The sequence below is a fragment of the Nyctereutes procyonoides genome, unplaced genomic scaffold (genome assembly GCF_905146905.1).
Source record: "Nyctereutes procyonoides isolate TBG_1078 unplaced genomic scaffold, NYPRO_anot_genome, whole genome shotgun sequence".
In the NCBI taxonomy this organism is placed as follows: domain Eukaryota; kingdom Metazoa; phylum Chordata; class Mammalia; order Carnivora; family Canidae; genus Nyctereutes; species Nyctereutes procyonoides.
This window is the reverse complement of record NW_026575049.1, coordinates 61685001-61702924: the sequence shown is the minus strand read 5'-3', so window position 1 is coordinate 61702924 and position 17924 is coordinate 61685001. Positions and strand designations below refer to the sequence as shown.

The window sequence follows — 17924 nt, the reverse complement described above, 5'->3', positions numbered from 1 at the left end:
GCTCCCCTCCGGGGGCTACAACGGGCCCCGCGGCGGGCTCCTCGGTCTTTAGTCCTTGGCCTCCCTCGCCGCGACCCTTGGGAGCCTCGGGTGCGTGCTTCCAGTTCCATTCGGACCCAATCGCTCGTCAGGGCGCTCAGATCCCAGCTGCCCGGCGCCCCCCCCCCCGCAGCCCCCCGGCCTCCCCCCTCCGCCCCCGGGCTCGGCCTCGGGGGTGCCCTCCCGCCCTGGCCTGCGCCGTCTCCCTCGCCCTTGCACCCTGCCTGGCCGGGCACCCAGAGGCCCCGGGGCTGCCTTTCCGGACCCGCAACCCTCTAAACTTGGGCTGCACTCGGTTTTGCCGCGCGCGTGCTCCCGCCTCCCCGCGCCCGCTGCGGAGCTGCAACTTGGAGGCTCAGCTCTCAACTTCGGGTGATTTTTCTTTGCCAGCCTCTCCGCAGGCAAAGTTTCCCGAGCGCAGCCCGGGGCTCGGGGCTCCCACCGCGGCCCCGGGCGTCCGCACGCGGGGAGCGAGCGCGGCGGAGAGGGGAAGTGGGTGTGCGCCCGGAGGAGGGTGTCCGGGAGTAACTCCACCTGGCTTCCCTCCGCCCGCGCTCCCCGGGACCCGGGCTGCAGCCTCGCCGTACACTCTTGCCTTTTTTTTTTTTTTTTTTTTTTTAAGTAATCTTTCATTTTAGGATCCGTGTCCGGGTGGGGGGGGTGAGCAGAGAGCACGTCTTGCCCCCCCCCACCCCCGCCGCCCCTTTCTTCTCTCCCGGCCACGCTGCCGCCACGGCGCTGGCTGCGGCCACTGGTGAGCCCGCGGCCCCGGCGCCCCCTCCCCTCCCCCCGCCCCTCCCCCGGGGGCCGCGTCTGGCGTCTGCGGAGCCCCCCGCCCCGCACCTCCCCCGCCCCGCACTGGCCATTGGCTTGTCCTGGTCTCTTTTTCATGTCCAGCCCCTGATGTGTGTCCATTGGTGTGAGCTTCCCCTTCCCTCCTCCCCTTCTCTCCTGCTCGCCCTGCCCATGTTTTGTGTGTCTCTGTCCATCCAGACTCCTGACGTTCAAGTTCGCAGGGACGTCACGTCCGCACTTGAACTTGCAGCTCAGGGGGGCTTTTGCCATTTTTTTCATCTCTCTCTCTCTCTCTCTCTCTCTCTCCCTCTATCTCTCTCCTCTCTCTCTCTCTCTCTCTTTTTTTTTTTTTGCTTAAAAAAAAAAAAAAGCCATGACGGCTCTCCCACAATTCATCTTCCCTGCGCCATCTTTGTATTATTTCTAATTTATTTTGGATGTCAAAAGGCACTGATGAAGATATTTTCTCTGGAGTCTCCTTCTTTCTAACCCGGCTCTCCCGATGTGAACCGAGCCGTCGTCCGCCCGCCGCCGCCGCCGCCGCCGCCGCCGCCCGCCCCGCAGCCCACCATGTCTCGCCGCAAGCAAGGCAAACCCCAGCACTTAAGCAAACGGGAATTCTCGCGTAAGTAACCCAATAATAGTAATAATAATTATTAATAATCACGAGAGCGCGCAGGACGAGAAGTAAGAGCGAGGGGGAGAGAGGGGTGTGTGCATGCATTTTTTAATTTTTTCACGAGACGAACCTCCGAGAGTCGGGATAAAAGAGCTTAAAGGGAGGAGAAGAAAAAAAAAAAAACAAAACCCCAAACAAACAAAAAACAAACCTCATCCTATCCCGAACCGCAGCCGTAGATACACTTTTGGGATAGCACGCACCTTTTAATTTTTATTTAATTTACAAAAAATGTGACTCCTCCTCTTTCATGCTCTCCGCCGCTTTATTTCGCTTTTCGAAAAGGAATGCAATGATTTCCCCTCCAATTTTGCAAAATAATGAACAATGCTTTGGATGCGAACAACTCTCGGGCAAACCTAGAGGAGGGAGCTGGAGGGGTGGGGGGGGTGGGGGGAAAGGGGGTTGCTTCCACTCACCGAAGGAAGGAAAACGGGGCGGGAGGAGGGAGCCCAAGCCAAAAAAACAATTCCCTGGGAGAAAAGAGGTGAGACTGGCCCTCGGACAGCAGCGCGCTCACGGTCAAGTGTGCACCAGGAGGAAAGTAGTCATCTCCACAATAGTGAGAAAGTGGGATTGTGGGAGGGGGCCCCCCGGCGCTCGGGAGCCTGCCGAGTGTGGAGAGGGGCCGCGGCGGCCGGGGGAGCCTGGAGACCGGGAAGCACGGGAGGCTCGGCCGCCGCTGCCGCCTTTTGTTCCGGCCCGAGGTGGGTGTTTGTCCCGCTGCCTTTTGTGCCGGCTCCTCGCGCCTGCCCTTCCGCGCCGCCGCCGCCGCAGGGCAGGAGCAAGGGCCCCGGGCGAGCGGGAGACGGAGGGAGGGCGCTCGGGCCGCCGCCGCCTGGCTTCCCGCTGCCCGCCCCTCCCGGCCGAACCTCCGCGGCGGCGAAGAGATGTGAAAAATAAAATAAAAATAAAAACCAAAAATAAAACGAGGCAAGAGGACGTACAATTTCTTGCCCCCCAACAGAAGCCCCAAACGCTCGGCCGGCCGTTTTCTGCAACGCTCTCCTCTTGGACTCCCCCACCCCACCCCACCCCACCCCCCCCTGCAAAAATCTCCATCTCTATTAGAGGGGGAAAAATACAATTACCCCCTTCCCCAAAACCCCTTCAGTTGCAAACTTAGAGCGCCGGCGGCGTGGAGAGGGAGCGAGGAACTCCCTCCTCTTACTATTTTTTGGAAGATTTTCAAAAAAAGTGGAAGTGGATTTTGATTGGGAAAAATCTCGTGTCTGAATGTTTACAAGCACCGCGTGTGCGGGAGCCTCCTGCCAACAAACAGACAGAGGACCGAGCGCGGCGCGGCAGCCCGGGAGCGGGCGGCGGCGGTGGCCGGGCCTCGCCCGGGCCTCGCCGGGCCTCGCCGCGCCCCCGCCCTGCTCGGGATCGCCCACCCCGCGCCAGCCGCCCGCCCGCCCGCACAGCGACAGGCCGTGCCGCGACTCCGCGCCAGCCGGGTCCACGGTCCTCTCTCGCCCCCAGCACAATGCCCAGACCTCCTCCCAGCCCACCAGACCGGGAACTCGGCGGGGGAGAAACTCGGCTTTGCGAAGCATTTTTATTTTTTCAAAGCAGCTGAAAAAGCGCGTCTGCAGCCCCCTCCCCCGCCCCCCGAGGTTCTTGCCCTCAGCTCCGGACGGCGGGGAGGTCACCACGTGCTTTCTCTGCCCCCCTCCCACCAGGTCTGGCCAACCAGCCCCCCACCCCCACCCCCGCCTCCCGATCGCTGCCAGGCCAGGTGTGTGTGTGCAGGGAGGTGGGGGGGGGGCGCGGTGAGCCGGTTTTGGGGGGGGGGGATTTGGGGAGGTGGGCACAGTAGTATGTGCAAGTGTGTGTTTTGGGAGTGCTGGATCCCCGGACTCCGTGCACCCCACTCTGAGTTCCTGCCCTCTAACCGGGGCCTGTCTCGGTCAGAGCTGGGGTGGGGGGGGGGCGGCGGTCCTTTTGAGTCTTTATGGGGTTGGTGGACGGGTTACTGCGTCCTGGCTAGCAGAGTGCGTCTGGGAAGGCGGGCGGTGGGCACTTCGGAAAGTTTGGCAGCGGGGCAGAGAAAGGCTTGAGAGGGCCCACATCCCTTCCCCTCCTCATTCGTGCCCCTTGTTTTAATTTTCGATGCAATTTAAAAACACCACCTATACCCAGTGTTGTATTTATTAAAGGGTTGACGCGGGGGGGGGGTGCTGTTGCGCGTAGGGAGCTGGATTTTTCACTAGGCCCTGGAACTTGTCACACACTTCGGAAGCTCCCCCGCCCCGGCACGTTGCGGGGCCCTCCCTCTCCCCACCCCCGCGCATCCCTCCCTCGTCGCTCTCCCCCGCCCCCCACTCCCCCGGCCGCGCCGGATGCGGAGCAGACGCGGCGCGCGGCGGTGTGAAGTTACAGCCCGGCCAGGTACCGGCGGGAAGGAAGGGCAGTTCGCAGGACTCGGGAAAGCCGGGCCCTTCTTCGGAAGGATGCACTGGGGGCGCAAAGGACGAACGCAGGCGTGCAGTCCGGGCTGCTCCCCTGTCCCCCCACCCCCCGCCCCGGGTCCATCTCGGGACCCTCCAAGCTGGGTGGGTTCAGCCGCCCTCCAGCCCCGTCTCAGCGCGGCCTGTGGGGTCAGGGACCAGTCCGGAGGGGGGCGCGGGGGCCGCTGCTTTCTCATTTTCTGGGTGCGCAGAGGGGGCGGGAGCCATTCCGGTCTTCAGGACCCCCCCTCCCCCCCAGTCCACCGCTCCTCGGGCTGAGTGAGCCATTCGGTCGCTAGGAGGCAGAACAAGATCAAGAAAGCTCAGCGAACTTGAACCTGTACCAGAGCCTCCCCCACTCCCAGCTCCGCGTTTCTCGGCCGGGAGGGACGAGCTTTGCGAGGGTGGGGGTGGGGGAAACGGACGGTTAGACTGAATTCCCTTTTCTCCCCCCCCCCCATCACCCCTTATGTCTTTGTTCTTCATTTTGACTTTAAAAATGCTTCTGGCCGGGGCTGCGGAGAAGCGCTGGGGAGCGCGGCCGGCACCCCGGTGCGCCGGGCGCGGAGTGGGGTGCAGTTTTCGCTTTCTTTCGGGGCGGGCATTTTTGGGGGTAGGGGGAAGAGGGGAGGACGCGCTCCCCGCCTTCGAGGCCAGGCCGAAGGGCGGGATCCAGCAAGTTTGCACCGAGTCTCCGGGTTCACTTCTTCTAACCCCCGCACCCCCCGCGCAAAGCACGGACAACGGCGGCTCCGGCGGGCTGGCTCGGCGGCTCTGCAGCGGGCTCCCCGGCCCCCCGCCCCCCGCGGCTCTCGCCTCGGAGCCCGAAATCGCAACAATAGTCATAGTTATCATCATAATGATGCGGGCCAGCAGCATCATTAATAATGAATAAACCGCAGCCGCCGCCACCGCCGCCGCCGCCGCGCTGCGCACACTGGTGCCCGGAATTGCGGGAGAAATTGCGTTTGCAGAGATTTCCCCCCACCCCCGCCCGCCCGCCCCACAAAGTAAAAAAGTGTGAGCCTGGGGGCCCCAGAATGAATTTCAGGGTCCGCGCTTTGAGGCGTGTGCGGTGGTTCCGAGACTGCACCGGGTCAGACCGGCCGAGTTTTCCGAGCCTCGCTCCCCCTTTCTCCAGCTGGCGGGGCCCGGGAACGGCGGTCACCCCGAGGCCCGGCCGCGCGGCGGCGGAGGCGGCAGCAGGGGCCCCTGGCTGCCCGTCGCCTCCCGGCCTGGCCCGGGCCCCGCGGCCCGGCAGCCGCCGCTGCACGTGTTTGCAGCGAGCGCGGCCGCAGGCTGCAGCCAGCAAGCTGCTTGCTTTGTGCCTCCGAGTCCCGGCGCCCAACTTCACTTTCTGCAGAGCCCGCCCCCGCCGGGCCCCCTGCCCCGGGCCTGTCGCCCTGGCCTCCGCTTTTGTTTCTTTGCTTTTCCTCAACGCATTTCAGACTCGGTTTGCTTCCTTACCCTGTTAAGACAATCAAAAGGAAGGACTTGGAAAGCAAACTTGAAGGCATAGCTCCTTCCCCCTCCCCCTCCCCCAGCAGCCCTCGTTTCCCTCGCTTCTTCCCTACATTTCTTATAAAGCTTTTTTTTCCCCCCTTCTTTAAATGTATTCCTTTGCAACTGCAGAGAGGAAGGAGAGCTCAGTCAGCCGCTGGGGCATTGAGACGTTCCAGTCTGTGTTGCTGTTTCAACGCAGAAGCATTTTATTTTCTATTTCTTTCAATCCTTGTGGAGAATTCGCGGCTAATTATTATGATTATTTGCCCACTCCCTTCCACTTCAGTCCTGGACTCCCCGCTTTGTAGCGGGAGGTTTAGGCCGGAGCTTAGAAACGGTGGTATTGTGGGGGCGAAGGAGGATGGAGTTGAATTGAGGGAGGGGGTAAAATGGCTGAGGTTAGGAATGTTTTTAGGGAAAGAGGAATTTGCATTAAAATACAGAGAAATTATCAGATGCCCAGAAAGGAAATGTTGATTACCACTGAGAAAAGATGTCAATGCAAATCAGTAGACTACACCAAGAGAATTGTATTTTCATATTTTCTTTGTGCCCCACTTCGTCTCATTTTTAATAGCATAGCAGCAATAATAAGAACACGTTTTGGTATTTCTCTGAACATTACTGGCCAAATGTTTTGCAAGAAGCCCGATGTTAGACGTATTTCATACATTAGGATATAATTCTTGTTAATTAGCAATAATTTACGTTAAGAGCATAGAAAATGTTGAGGTTACAGGTTTTATATCTGTACATTTGATCATCTTGTTATTTTCAAGAACTTTGCCTCCTATAAAATTAATTAGGTGAAATGTGGAGGTGTAATCAGCAACCTCTGAATTACCACTTCATTTCCTGGTTTTGATTGTAAATCAGTTCAGTCACTACATTTAGAAGACTTTAACCAAGTCTGTTTGCACCGCATTACCTTTAACTATTTGATACCTAGGAGAATATTTCCTTTTGCTCCTAAATAATATTTCCGCTTTCAGAAATATGTCAGGCCTTGGGGATAAAAAACAAAAAAACAGATCTTAACGGTGGAGTTTAAAAAATGTGTTTTTTTTTTTTTTTGCAAAGGTTCTCCGTAATACTAACTTCAATAAAACAAAATATTATCTCTGAGTCTTTCTTTAATCTGTAAACCTCAGAACTTGTAGTTAATGCTGAACAGCAACCAAAAAAAGCCATTATTTGTCAATGTGTACTTAAAAATCCTTAATTCAAATAGCAGGGATCTTGGAGATGACTTCCCTATTCGGTTCCTCACTTGGCCAAAATGAAAGCAAATGTAGGAGAAAATTGACATAGAGGCATAATGCAAAAGCACTTCCGTTTATCTCCTTTTATTTGAAAAGCATGCATGTGTATTCTGTATTTATCTTTTGGTGGGTATGTTGGGCAAAGAAACACAAGTGCTTACCTTGCTGTCTTTATTAGTGGGAATATAACCTTCATATTCCTGTGGTGACCTTATGTTAAATTAGGAGGAGTACCAGAGGCTAGAAATTATGACATGTCCTACTTGAGCACAGGTGCAGCTAGGCAGGGCTCTCTCAATATTATTTCACCCAGCACATCTGGGAGTTACTCCAGATCTTCCCCCTCAATATTCAGCCTGGGTAGGGTTGAAATAAATTTAACCTGAGTTCACTGGATTTTTGCACTTTATCAAAATCGGTTCCAATATTCTACACTCAAATTAAAATCTATTTTTTGATTCTCTGTGGCTTTAAGTTCATTAAATGTGAAATTGGCAGCTTGCTAAAGAAGGTCAGACTGATTAACTGTTTAAGACTTGTACATTTTCTGCTTCAGTTTTATTAACTGGCAGCATCCTGGATGTGTTTTGTATTTTGTGATTTTTTTTGGGGGGGGTGGAGATAGAATCAGACTTCGGTTTCAGGAGCAGAGACTTACCAACTCTCTTTTCCCCTTTGGAAGGTTAAAAAATGATAGAAGCTGTTCAAATGAGATGCTGGAGTATTTTGGTGCAAAGTTAAAAAAAAAAAAGGAAACAGGAATGAAAGACATATCTACCTTGTTATACCATCCGCTGGTGATTATGTGTGTAGAAATAGTCCCATAATGAAGCGTTTTGGAGCTCATTCAGAAAATTAGTCAACTTTGACAACATTAGGCGAAGTATTTCAAGTCTGAAGAAAGGACTTCTCAGCCTTGTTCTGAAATGTGGCGTTTGCTTGACCATTCTGATTTTTATGTGATGGAGGCCACCAAGTGCAAACATGTTTAGAATATTTTAGGCATTCCTTTCTTCAGAATGAAAAAATGACTAATTGGCTTATTTTCTTAAGTACTCGAAAGTATCCCATTTAGCTAATGTGTCTGAGAAGAATTGCCAGTGAATTTGGTATTTCTCTGATTTTGTGGCACTGCTGAGAGTGAGATCAGAAAGGTTTTTGGCAGTATGAATTATGCTGCGTTATGATTATTATTTAGATCCGTTTTACAGGTGAATGCAGTCGTTTTCTTATTATGGCGGTGTAAATGTGGCACATTTTCTGTGTGATATAGTAGCTTTCTAATTTATGAAGCCATGTCTCTGTATACTTAGGAGTATATACATTCACACACAAAGGATGTGTGTGTTTATTCACCTCTCTTTTTGTTCGTTGACACAATATACAACTTCGTCTAGAGGAAAAAAAGAAATAAATTTGGTTTCAATCCATGTTTTTACCAGTTTGGGAGGGGGTAGTTATTATTGAAGCTTTCTTTATGTTCCCTGCTTTAACTATTTATTTATTTAACAGTCAACATTGTTTCTAAACTCGCAAACCAGACACAGTTTACAGTGTGCCTGTGTGTGTGTATGTGCGTGTGTGTGTGTGTGTGCGTGTGTGTGTGTGTGTTTTCTCAGGAGTTAGGCAAGTCAGATAGTTTTCTTTAAATATATGATGATTTGCCTCACTGATAAATTTGCTTTCTTGTTGATAACCTCCACATCCTTATGCGTTTTAGGTGCGCCTGTTTTCTGGATATTATATGAAGGAGACTAGAAACACTTTATATGTTATGGTGGGATGGGATGGGATGGGGTTGAGAATGTATTTCCCCCTTTTCTCTCTCTTGTCTGGCGCTCTAATAATTGTGCTTTTGTTTCTCCAACCACAGCCGAACCTCTTGAAGCCATTCTTACAGATGATGAACCAGACCACGGCCCTTTGGGAGCTCCAGAAGGGGACCATGACCTCCTCACGTGTGGGCAGTGCCAGATGAACTTCCCATTGGGGGACATTCTTATTTTTATCGAGCACAAACGGAAACAATGCAATGGCAGCCTCTGCTTAGAAAAAGCTGTGGATAAGCCACCTTCCCCTTCACCAATCGAGATGAAAAAAGCATCCAATCCCGTGGAGGTTGGCATCCAGGTCACGCCAGAGGATGACGATTGTTTATCAACGTCATCTAGAGGAATTTGCCCCAAACAGGAACACATAGCAGGTAAATGAGAAGCAAGGAGAAAAGCTGTTTGCATGTTTTCTTTTCATTTTCAGAGGTGCTGTAGCCAAGCACTAAGGAGTGGTGAAGTGCTTTCTGTATTTCTCCATGTGACTGTCCACGACAGCCCTGTAATGTTAAAATAATCATTCCTATTGCTTACGTCCAGAACACAACAAAATAAATATTTTCCACTTCACTGAGTCAGATGTAGGTGGTACACACACCTGATACCCTCTCTCTGGATCTCCTGATGCTGAATCTCTTTCCCTTTTTCTCTCCCCTTCTCATTTTTAAGTGTTGAACCATACCATACCTGGCCCAGTTTCCACTGTCCCTTTCCAGCCATGGTGACAAGTCAGAGGCAGAAGTGGCCATATAGCCATTTGCAAGTTTGGCCGATGACCTCTTTGTGTCAGAACACCTGGTCAGACCTCCCTAGGGGTACAGTTAGTTCTCAAGGCTTCCACGAAGTGGGGTGGGCTGGCAGGGCGTTGGGGAGTGGGTAGAAAGAGTTAACTGAGCTTCAGGGCTAGCCTTGGATCCATATTGGCTGTCAGCCCGTATGGGGCTGTAATTAAACACAGCCCCGTGGTGGGATGACACCGTGACCTTGACTTTAAGATGCCATTTTCGACTGGCCAGGCCAGAGTAGAGAGGGCAGTTGCTGAAGCGCACAGACATGCTTACTCGAAAAGTTTAAGGGCATGTTGGAAATTTCAAAAGGTTGGTTTGACAGGAACGGCTGCTCCCTGCAGCCTGCCTCCTCAGCTAAATGATAAATGCTTCTCTGTGCTCTCTCTTGTCTCTGATGTGGTTTTGACAGATGTATCTTGATTTTGTTTGTGGTTTACACAACCACATGTCACCCTTACAAATGTCCAGTCCAGACTTCCACTGTTTCTGCTATAACACAATGCAAAAATTCTCTTGGAAAAATACATACACATATTCAACAGCTCTCCTTCCTTTGGCGAATTTCAGCAGAGAGGTAGCTAGGTGTGTGGGTTTCTCACGGGGGAAAAGGAATTCACGGCTAACAGAGGGACTTAAATCCCTACTCTAAGTGGCAAACAGCAACCCTATATAGTGAGTGACCCTTAAAACATTTTTTTTGGGTGAAACAACGGTGATTGAACAGACAAGCCAAAGTGAATGCAGAGTCAAAGATGCCAAGCCTGTTGATGGATCCCTTTCTTCTATTTCCCCCTGCCCCCTCCCCTAAAAGGCAGAAGGTTTGTTCAGTTTTAAGAAAGATAGTGCATATAATCAATTGATTCACTGAAACTTGTCTTTCTGACCTAGTTTGACCACAAAGTTGAACTGTAGTAGGTCAGTGGTCCAGAGGGGATTAAATGTCGTATTATTTCTCCTTTCCCCCTCTGGATTTGATCATTAAAATCAAACGTGACATTTTCTTTCTTTCTTTCTTTCTTTCTTTCTTTCTTTCTTTCTTTCTTTCTTTCTTTCTTTCCTTCCTTCCTTCTCTTTCTCTCTTCTTTTTGAATGCTTCCTGCAGTAACACTCAGATACTTTTCCTTGAGTCAAATGAGAAATATTTTTCTAGAATGCACCACATTTAGCTTATGTGACACGTAGGTTAAGATTTTATCCCCCCCCCGCCACTGCCTCCCCCTACCCCCAGTAGGATATGGCAATGACCATTTCCATGTGCTGTCTTGTGACTGGAAGGAAAACGTAAGGCATGATTAATGAAGCAAGAGCAAGCGGAAGGGGATTTGTCGTCTTCGGAGATCCAAAGCCTTTCTAAATCACCAAATATGGAGTAACACTTGCGTGATGTAACATCGTATTTACATATCGAGCTGCTCGTTTAAAAGACAAAACACAGTGTCTGTCAAGCAGGAATTAAAACCACACTTCTTACTGAGGTCCCAAATAGGTTATTCACTCTCAGATTAACCAGCTCCAAAATTCTGTGCTTCTGTACTTAGAAGAGGAATCTAAAAGCTGGGGGTGGGGGGGTTGGGGAGGTGGGGGAGGCACTATAGTGAAAGCTTTTTACTGTGATGGTTGTGAATCTCCATAAGGAAAGAAAAGATATTTTCCTTAACTTCTGGTTGTCATAAAGGTGGTTTTTTTTTTTCCTTAGGACCTTGTACAATAGCAGAGCCTAGGGAAGCACCCCGCCCTGCCCAAAACCAAAAACAAAGAAAGGAAAAAGAAAGGAAAGCAAACTTAAAATATGTTTTAGAGTGCTAGTACTAAATAATTTCTCTGAGATGAAAAACAATGTAGGATGCCTAAGATATTCAATGGGTGCAGTAGTGCTGCAACCCAGGTGAGGTAAACTTTTCATGCAGAAAAAATTACAAAGCCTTGATTCCTTTCATTGTATTTAGTCACCTTTTCCCACCCTGGAATTGGCTGGACATAAATAGCGTGGTCACATCTCAAAGCGAGATGTCAGTAACTGGAATCACGACTTCTCATAATTCACAGTAATGAATTAAGAGTTTCCTATGGTGAAATTAACATTCTAGCATTGCACATAAATTAAGATGCCCTGGCCTTCAGGTGCCTCTGAAGGGAAGTTCTGGAAGACGGCTGTGCACTACTAGCCCATTTCTCTCAGGCATGTCTTCACGATTCCAAGTCTGCTTTTCTTTTTATGGTGAGGAAGGAAACAATAAGGGTAATCATTCAGGAGATATTTGAATTGTGTCACAAAAAGAAAGGAGAAGCGATGCTCCATATTAGGAGAGAGATCTATTGATGAATCTCTAGAAGAATATGTTTGGCAACCACATAAAAGGTAGTCATTTAAGTGCGCTGTGTAGGAAAGGTTTTATTAAAGTGATGTAAGTTGGATTTGAGCTCACTGTGTGCTCTGTGCCATTTTATAGGCAGGAAGCAGGAATAAAACAGTGACAGATTTTCCTGAGATAAATAAAGCTTAGAATTTGGGGCTTTCAGATAGGAGAATAAGGTAGAGTTCTTTAAATCCTTAGTAAAGTGATAATGCATTTTGACGGCACATAGGCCTCTCCAAGAGGAGTGTTTTTTAGAAAGGATGATTTTTACCTGGCAAATAGAGGAGTCTGTGCTCCAGCACTTCACCCATGTACGTGTGTTAACTGCACACATCTACATTAATCAGGTTGCTTTTTCATTTTATTCAAATATTCAAAATGTTGTGTGGCTGTGATCCATTGAGACGGTTGAAATAGTATTAATTTAACTGGAAACGAGCAGGTTATATTGTGTGGGGCCCAGTTCATGTATTTGTGTGTCAGATATTCACCAGGAGGTATTAGCAGCCTGTGACTGGCAGTCAGAGCTTTTAATAGGGGTGTTGTTTTATTTTCTAGTCTCATATTTTATGATGGGGAAATATTCATCAAAGACTAGTGAATGTGAAACTGCTGTTCACTTATAGGAAAGGCCAAAAATACTATCCCACAGTGTCAGATTTGAGGTTTTGGCTTATTATACACAGAAAGCGTCAAATTAGGATTGGGCTGTCATGAAGTTCACTTTTTAAGAGAATGGGAAAAAAAGATGACCAGTGCTATAAAATGTAGTAAAATCTGCTACTATTGATAAACATTAGGATTTTTTTTCTCCTTAAAATCCTGAATAGAGGCCTTTATATCGGGATATTTAAAAATTGTTTGCTTAGGCAATAATATACTTTATCACTAGATAAAAATATGTGGGACAGTTACTCTAATGGAGGGAGAAATCCTCATTCAAAACAGAAATACATCAGCATGTTACTTAAAGGTAAATCAAGTATGACATACCTATGCTTTTCAGAATTCAGAAAATCAACTTGCCTTTTTCTTTTGTACCCATACTAGTTCTTTTGCAAGCTCAGACTGAATTTGGGATGTGTTTGTCTACTTCATGGCGTAATTGTAAATGAGACTATAAATTATAGTATCCTAGTATGACTACTTATTTTTAATTTCTCTTTGTGTGATTCTGAATAAAAACCACTGACTTCTGAAGTGAATTTTTAGCATGGCAGCTAAAACAGAAAACAACAAACCAAAAACCCCCCAAAATACTGGTGAACATTTTACTTACCTTCCGAGTCCAGAGAATAGAGAATATGGTTTCTTTATATATATCTAGGATTTTCATTGGGAGCCTGTGTTTGTGAGGCCACTACCCAAGGACTCATGTTCCTGAGTCTGGGAGTCCCATATACAAGCTGTATTTGTAAATACGACCGAGAAAGGTTGTGAACTGGCAGCTTGGATGTTTTGTCAAAGTACAATGTCAGAGAAACTCTCTCTAAGACAAATTGTAAATAGAACTGTCACAGTGATTGCATGATTGAGCCACAGAAGTGTCTTACAATTGTTGGCATTGTCAGAGGACTTTTGAAAGCTTAATTAAACACAGTGGCCCGCATGGCTGCTAAATTTACTTCGGAAGGCCAAAAAGGAAAAAAAAAAAATCTAAAATGTGGAAGATCCCAAAGATCCCAAAGTTCTTCAGATGTTACCCTTTCCGTGACACAGAAAAGAGGCATTGTGCATTTTCCTAGTTGTCTTTTATAAATAATAGTTTTGAGAATAGGGCCACGTGATATGAAGATCATCCTGTGTGTGATGTAGAGATTGTGTTAGTTTTTCTGTCTCCTGCTGTTACAGACAGTTAATGTAAAAATGGCCTTTTATTGGAAACACAAATATGTATTCACTTCAAGAACAGGAGCAGAGGGGGAAAGTTTCCCTCCCCATTCTCTGTGTTCATTCTGTGAAAGCTTAAAAAAACAGTGCTGTGATTTCTTAAATCACCCCATTCCCTGTGTTGCAAGTTGTGCCTTTTACTTTAAAGGGTCTGAAATCTGTTTTGCACACCTTTCTCCTAGTGAATGTGGCATTTAATTGTGGAGCTGCCCATGGGCTGGAAAATGCAACTGGGTGTAGAAACGTGCAGGCAATGTCAGGACAGCGAACCTTAAGCTCACGGAAGAGGAGAGTTGGATGCATATTAATGGCACATTTTCGAGTCCTGGAAAATCATTAATTTCACACCGCAGCCTCAATGTAGTTTGGCTAATGTGGGAGGACTAAATTGGAGTATATAACAAACGTGCGAGTCCTAGGGAAGCATTTTTCAGAATTTCGTGATTTCTTAAGTGAAAGTATTTAATAAAGGAGAATAGATGAATGGTGGCTGTGCACACCAGTCAGTAAGAAAGGAAGAAAAGTTTGGCTTTCCTTTGGGGGAAAACACGAAATTGAACCAAAGTAGCACAGCTAGGGAGATGCACCGAGACTGCAGCATTCAGTGTTAATTTAATGTACTTTGGTTGGTCTGTTCACACCCTTTACTGCACAAAGGAATCATTTGACAAAATTTACCCCAAGCCCAAGTCTGTTTTTACATACCGTAGTACCAGCTTTGTGCAGTAAAAAGCACTTAGCATCAAACTGGACCCAGCCTGGCACCTTGCCACTTTTTTAGCAACAGATTTAATCACCAAGGATCTTTAGTACCTTTCTGCTTGTTCAGATTTCATTTGGGTCATGGTTATGTCAGCAGTGTTGTTATTACAAGGATTAAAAAAGAAAAAGATTTTAACTTGGTGCCCATTTTTAACATTGTCTCAAATCAAGCAGGTTTTTGTTTTATGTGTCAATTTGGAGGACATTAATAAAGTTCATAAATATGTTCAGACTATATAATTTAATGGCTAATAACCAGTACTTTTATTTTGTAAGACAAATAGAAAATTGGCCATTGTATCCCTCCCTCCTCTGTTCTTTCCTCCTACCCAGGTAAATAAGCATCCTTAAACTGCTTCTCCCCTTTACTTCCAGGGTATAGAGGCTCTGGCCAATATCAGTAAATTTACCTTTGTAATTTGCCATGTAGTTTTTACAACAATGACCTAATTAATTTGAGCACGAACCATATTATTGCTACTAGAGTCATTTTCTGTCACAAACTTAATTTCCAGGAAATGTAACCTGACGAATAAGAATGCTTTAGCTCTCCACATGTGCTCCTAGAGACCAAAGGCAGATTTAAAATAATAATAATAATAATAAAAAAAAATGCCAGCATTATTAAAGCCAGTATGCTTGATGCCAAACTCAATTTGAAGCCAGTAAACATCAGACTGTATTTCTAATCAGTTTTAGAATGTAACGTATTCCATATTGGGTTCACTGGAATCTGTCTCCCTGCTTTTTACTGGCCAGCTGCACTCCCTATGCATTTTTAAAACATTTCAGCAAAGGCTTTTGCTGTTCTTAGCAGGGTTAGTAACTTGGGGTCTATTTCTAAGCTCATTCGTCATTCTGCGATGGCATTGAGTTAGGTTGGCAAGGGAAGGATTTGAAGCATGGGGGGTGGTGAGGTCACTTCTGACCCCAGCAGGGAATAGGTGAGCTTCATTTGCCTTTACAATAGGCGCACAGTTACTGCACCTTGGAGGAGCTCTCAGGTACCGCTCAGATGGGCGCATGTAAATGCCCTGTCAGATGCGGAGCCGGAATATTAATGCCTCTTCCACCACCGCACCATAATAAAGCTGTACACAGCAAGCTTAATATGCAGCTAGTCTGGGGAATTGTGTAAACTTAGATAGCCCAGTGTGAAAGACAGCAATGTAAAAATGCTCGATATGCTACAGTTTCCATTCTCGTTCTCCTTTGATCTATTGCAAAATGAAAACATCATCCTTTCCTCCTCTTGGAGTTGTCTCCCCGACGCTGCCACCTCCCAATCCACCACCAGAATTTTTTGCATGTGTGGTATGGAGAAATGCGACATAATTTGTTTCATATGGTTAATTACAGGCGTTTGAATATTTAAAATTTTAAATAGCCGCAGTTCCAGCTTTTCCTGTTAAAAGTATGTGATTTGAACAAAGGGAATACAGTGTAAATATTTGTGGTGATTTGCAACACCCCTCTTTCCCCATTAAACACGCGCGCGCGCACACACACACACACATATACGCGCGCGCGCACACACACAGGCACTAGGTTTAGATCTAGTGCTGACTTAAAAGACTTCTGTACCTTCGTGTATACTTTTTTTTTTTTAACCAACTCTCGACTGGAACTCCATTAAAAACATTTTGCCATTATTTTTGAGTCCACCGTTGCTTGAGATTTTAAAGAGGATCTTCATAATGTGTTCATTTAACAGAATCAACAGCTGTCAGAACCAGTTGTGGTAAATCCACAAAACGTACAAAAGAAAATACACACGTTTCCTGAAACAAAACACTTGGAAAAATAAGCTGCCAAGAACTGGCAAATGAGAAGTTTGCAGACAGGGAACCGGAGTGTTTCATCTCTTGGTTCACCCTGGAGACTGATGTGAGCGGATCTGATGCAATGCCCCTGGAAGGTTTACCTGGCCAGGTGGCTGCTCGGAGGCAAGGCGCCCTGCACGCAGGCTGGACTGGGCTGCAACTTGCTCCTTCTTCTGCCTGCCGTTTTTCTTTTTGATCTCTCCAGACAGATAAAATACCAAGTTCGTAGAGTGCTAAACAACAAATTATATCCACTAAAGGTGAGATGATCAGATTTAAAGTTCCTGTAAAAGAGGTGAGAAGGCGCCCAGCACACCCTTTTCCAGATAGGGTTGGCAGCGTGTTACGCAGAATTGAATTGGCCCCGCCAGGGAATTCCCAGTGGGACCCCGAAGCAGGCATGTTGATGAAGGGGATACCTGGGGACCTTTGGTCACTCACAATGAGTTTCTGTTTGTATCTTCACTCCTGTTAGCATTGGCGATGAACAATTACACCTACAATTTGATCTTAGGTTTAGATACAGGTGAGTCCCCTGATTAAAAACTCCCATTAAAATGAAGAATGGAATTATTGTGAAGTCTGCGAAGGTGCTTTCAAAAAGAACACAGGTGCTGTTGTGTCCCCCGCCCTCTGGTTTCGGTTTTCTTTTTGAATTTTCTAAAAAGCACAAGGAGGCCTCACGCTAAGCATCAAGGCATTTAAATTCATATTCATCAGTTCGTTTTCTTGATATGTAATGATGCATAAAAAAAGCTGCAAAAAAACCCCACATCTGTTAATTTTTAGAGAAATAAGGTGTAGCTTGGATTCTTACCTTAGTTGGAGCACAAGGCCCTACATGCCATGTTTGATCTTTTACGTTTTAAATATGGAGTTTCTCTTTGGGCCAAAAAAAAAAAAAAAAAAAAATCAAACCCCACCAAAACAAAACTCTGAAGCATTTCCCTTTACTGACTCAGGGGATACCATGATTTCATGATTTATTTACATTAGGGGGCAGCTCACAATGAACCATTTACTGCTCCTTTTAGCCCCCTCCTCCACAAGTCTTCAAGTTCAGAGTTAAAACAATACATTAACCAATGTTAAATTTTAAATCTCATGAGTTTCTCTCTCCTACTCCATCCTATCCTAAGCTTAACACACACACACACACACACACACACACACCAAAACACAACTATTCTTTTACATTTAAAAGTGAACATTGGCTACTGAAGAATGATTTAAAGGCTGCGAAAATTTTTAATAATAAATCATAACCTTCTCATGTTATGTTTTTGTTATGTTAAGGGGAAAAAATCAATAAGGAAAAATTTAATTCTGATAAAGATACTCTTGGATCTTTGAAAACAACTGCTGTCCTTTTAACTAAAACATTTGAGCAGCTTCAAAGACTATGTATTTCTTCTGATCTTGGAGCTGTGTGACTGGTAGCAAGAAAGAAAAAAAAATCTTATTCTACATACAAGTGGATTGCTTAACAAGTCTGCACAGACACGTACTTGTTTGTACAATAGAGATAAAAATTCCTGTATAAAAATAATTCAGCTGCTGACAGCAGGCATTGTTGTTGGACCTGTCTTTTGTGCTTGTCCCAGCTCTGGGCCCCTTCTCCCCCCTATCTGCTTGGGACAGCTTGCTGCCTGCAGACTCCCGACCAGAAGTTAATTGCTATATATTAAATATATAGGTATTGTACGTAAAGAGGAACATCTCAAGCCTTCCTGTATGCCTTCCATCC

At 47.0% G+C, this 17924-nt stretch overlaps 1 protein-coding gene across 10 annotated transcripts in view; it reads left to right on the top strand.

The window, feature by feature from the left end:
* Positions 1 to 767: 767 nt before the first annotated feature.
* BCL11A (BCL11 transcription factor A) overlaps positions 768 to 17924 on the top strand; it is a 101495-nt gene continuing 84338 nt past the window's right edge. For 7 of the 10 annotated variants that reach the window (XM_055327908.1, XM_055327905.1, XM_055327903.1 and 4 more), the window contains exons 1-2: positions 940 to 1459; positions 8602 to 8931. In XM_055327908.1, the coding sequence (XP_055183883.1) occupies positions 1405 to 1459; positions 8602 to 8931 (385 nt within the window). In that variant the 5' untranslated portion in view covers positions 940 to 1404. Of the gene's footprint in view, positions 794 to 939; positions 1460 to 3832; positions 3905 to 8601; positions 8932 to 17924 lie in introns of those variants that run through there. The other 3 variants (XM_055327899.1, XM_055327907.1, XM_055327900.1) reach the window with 3 other exon arrangements.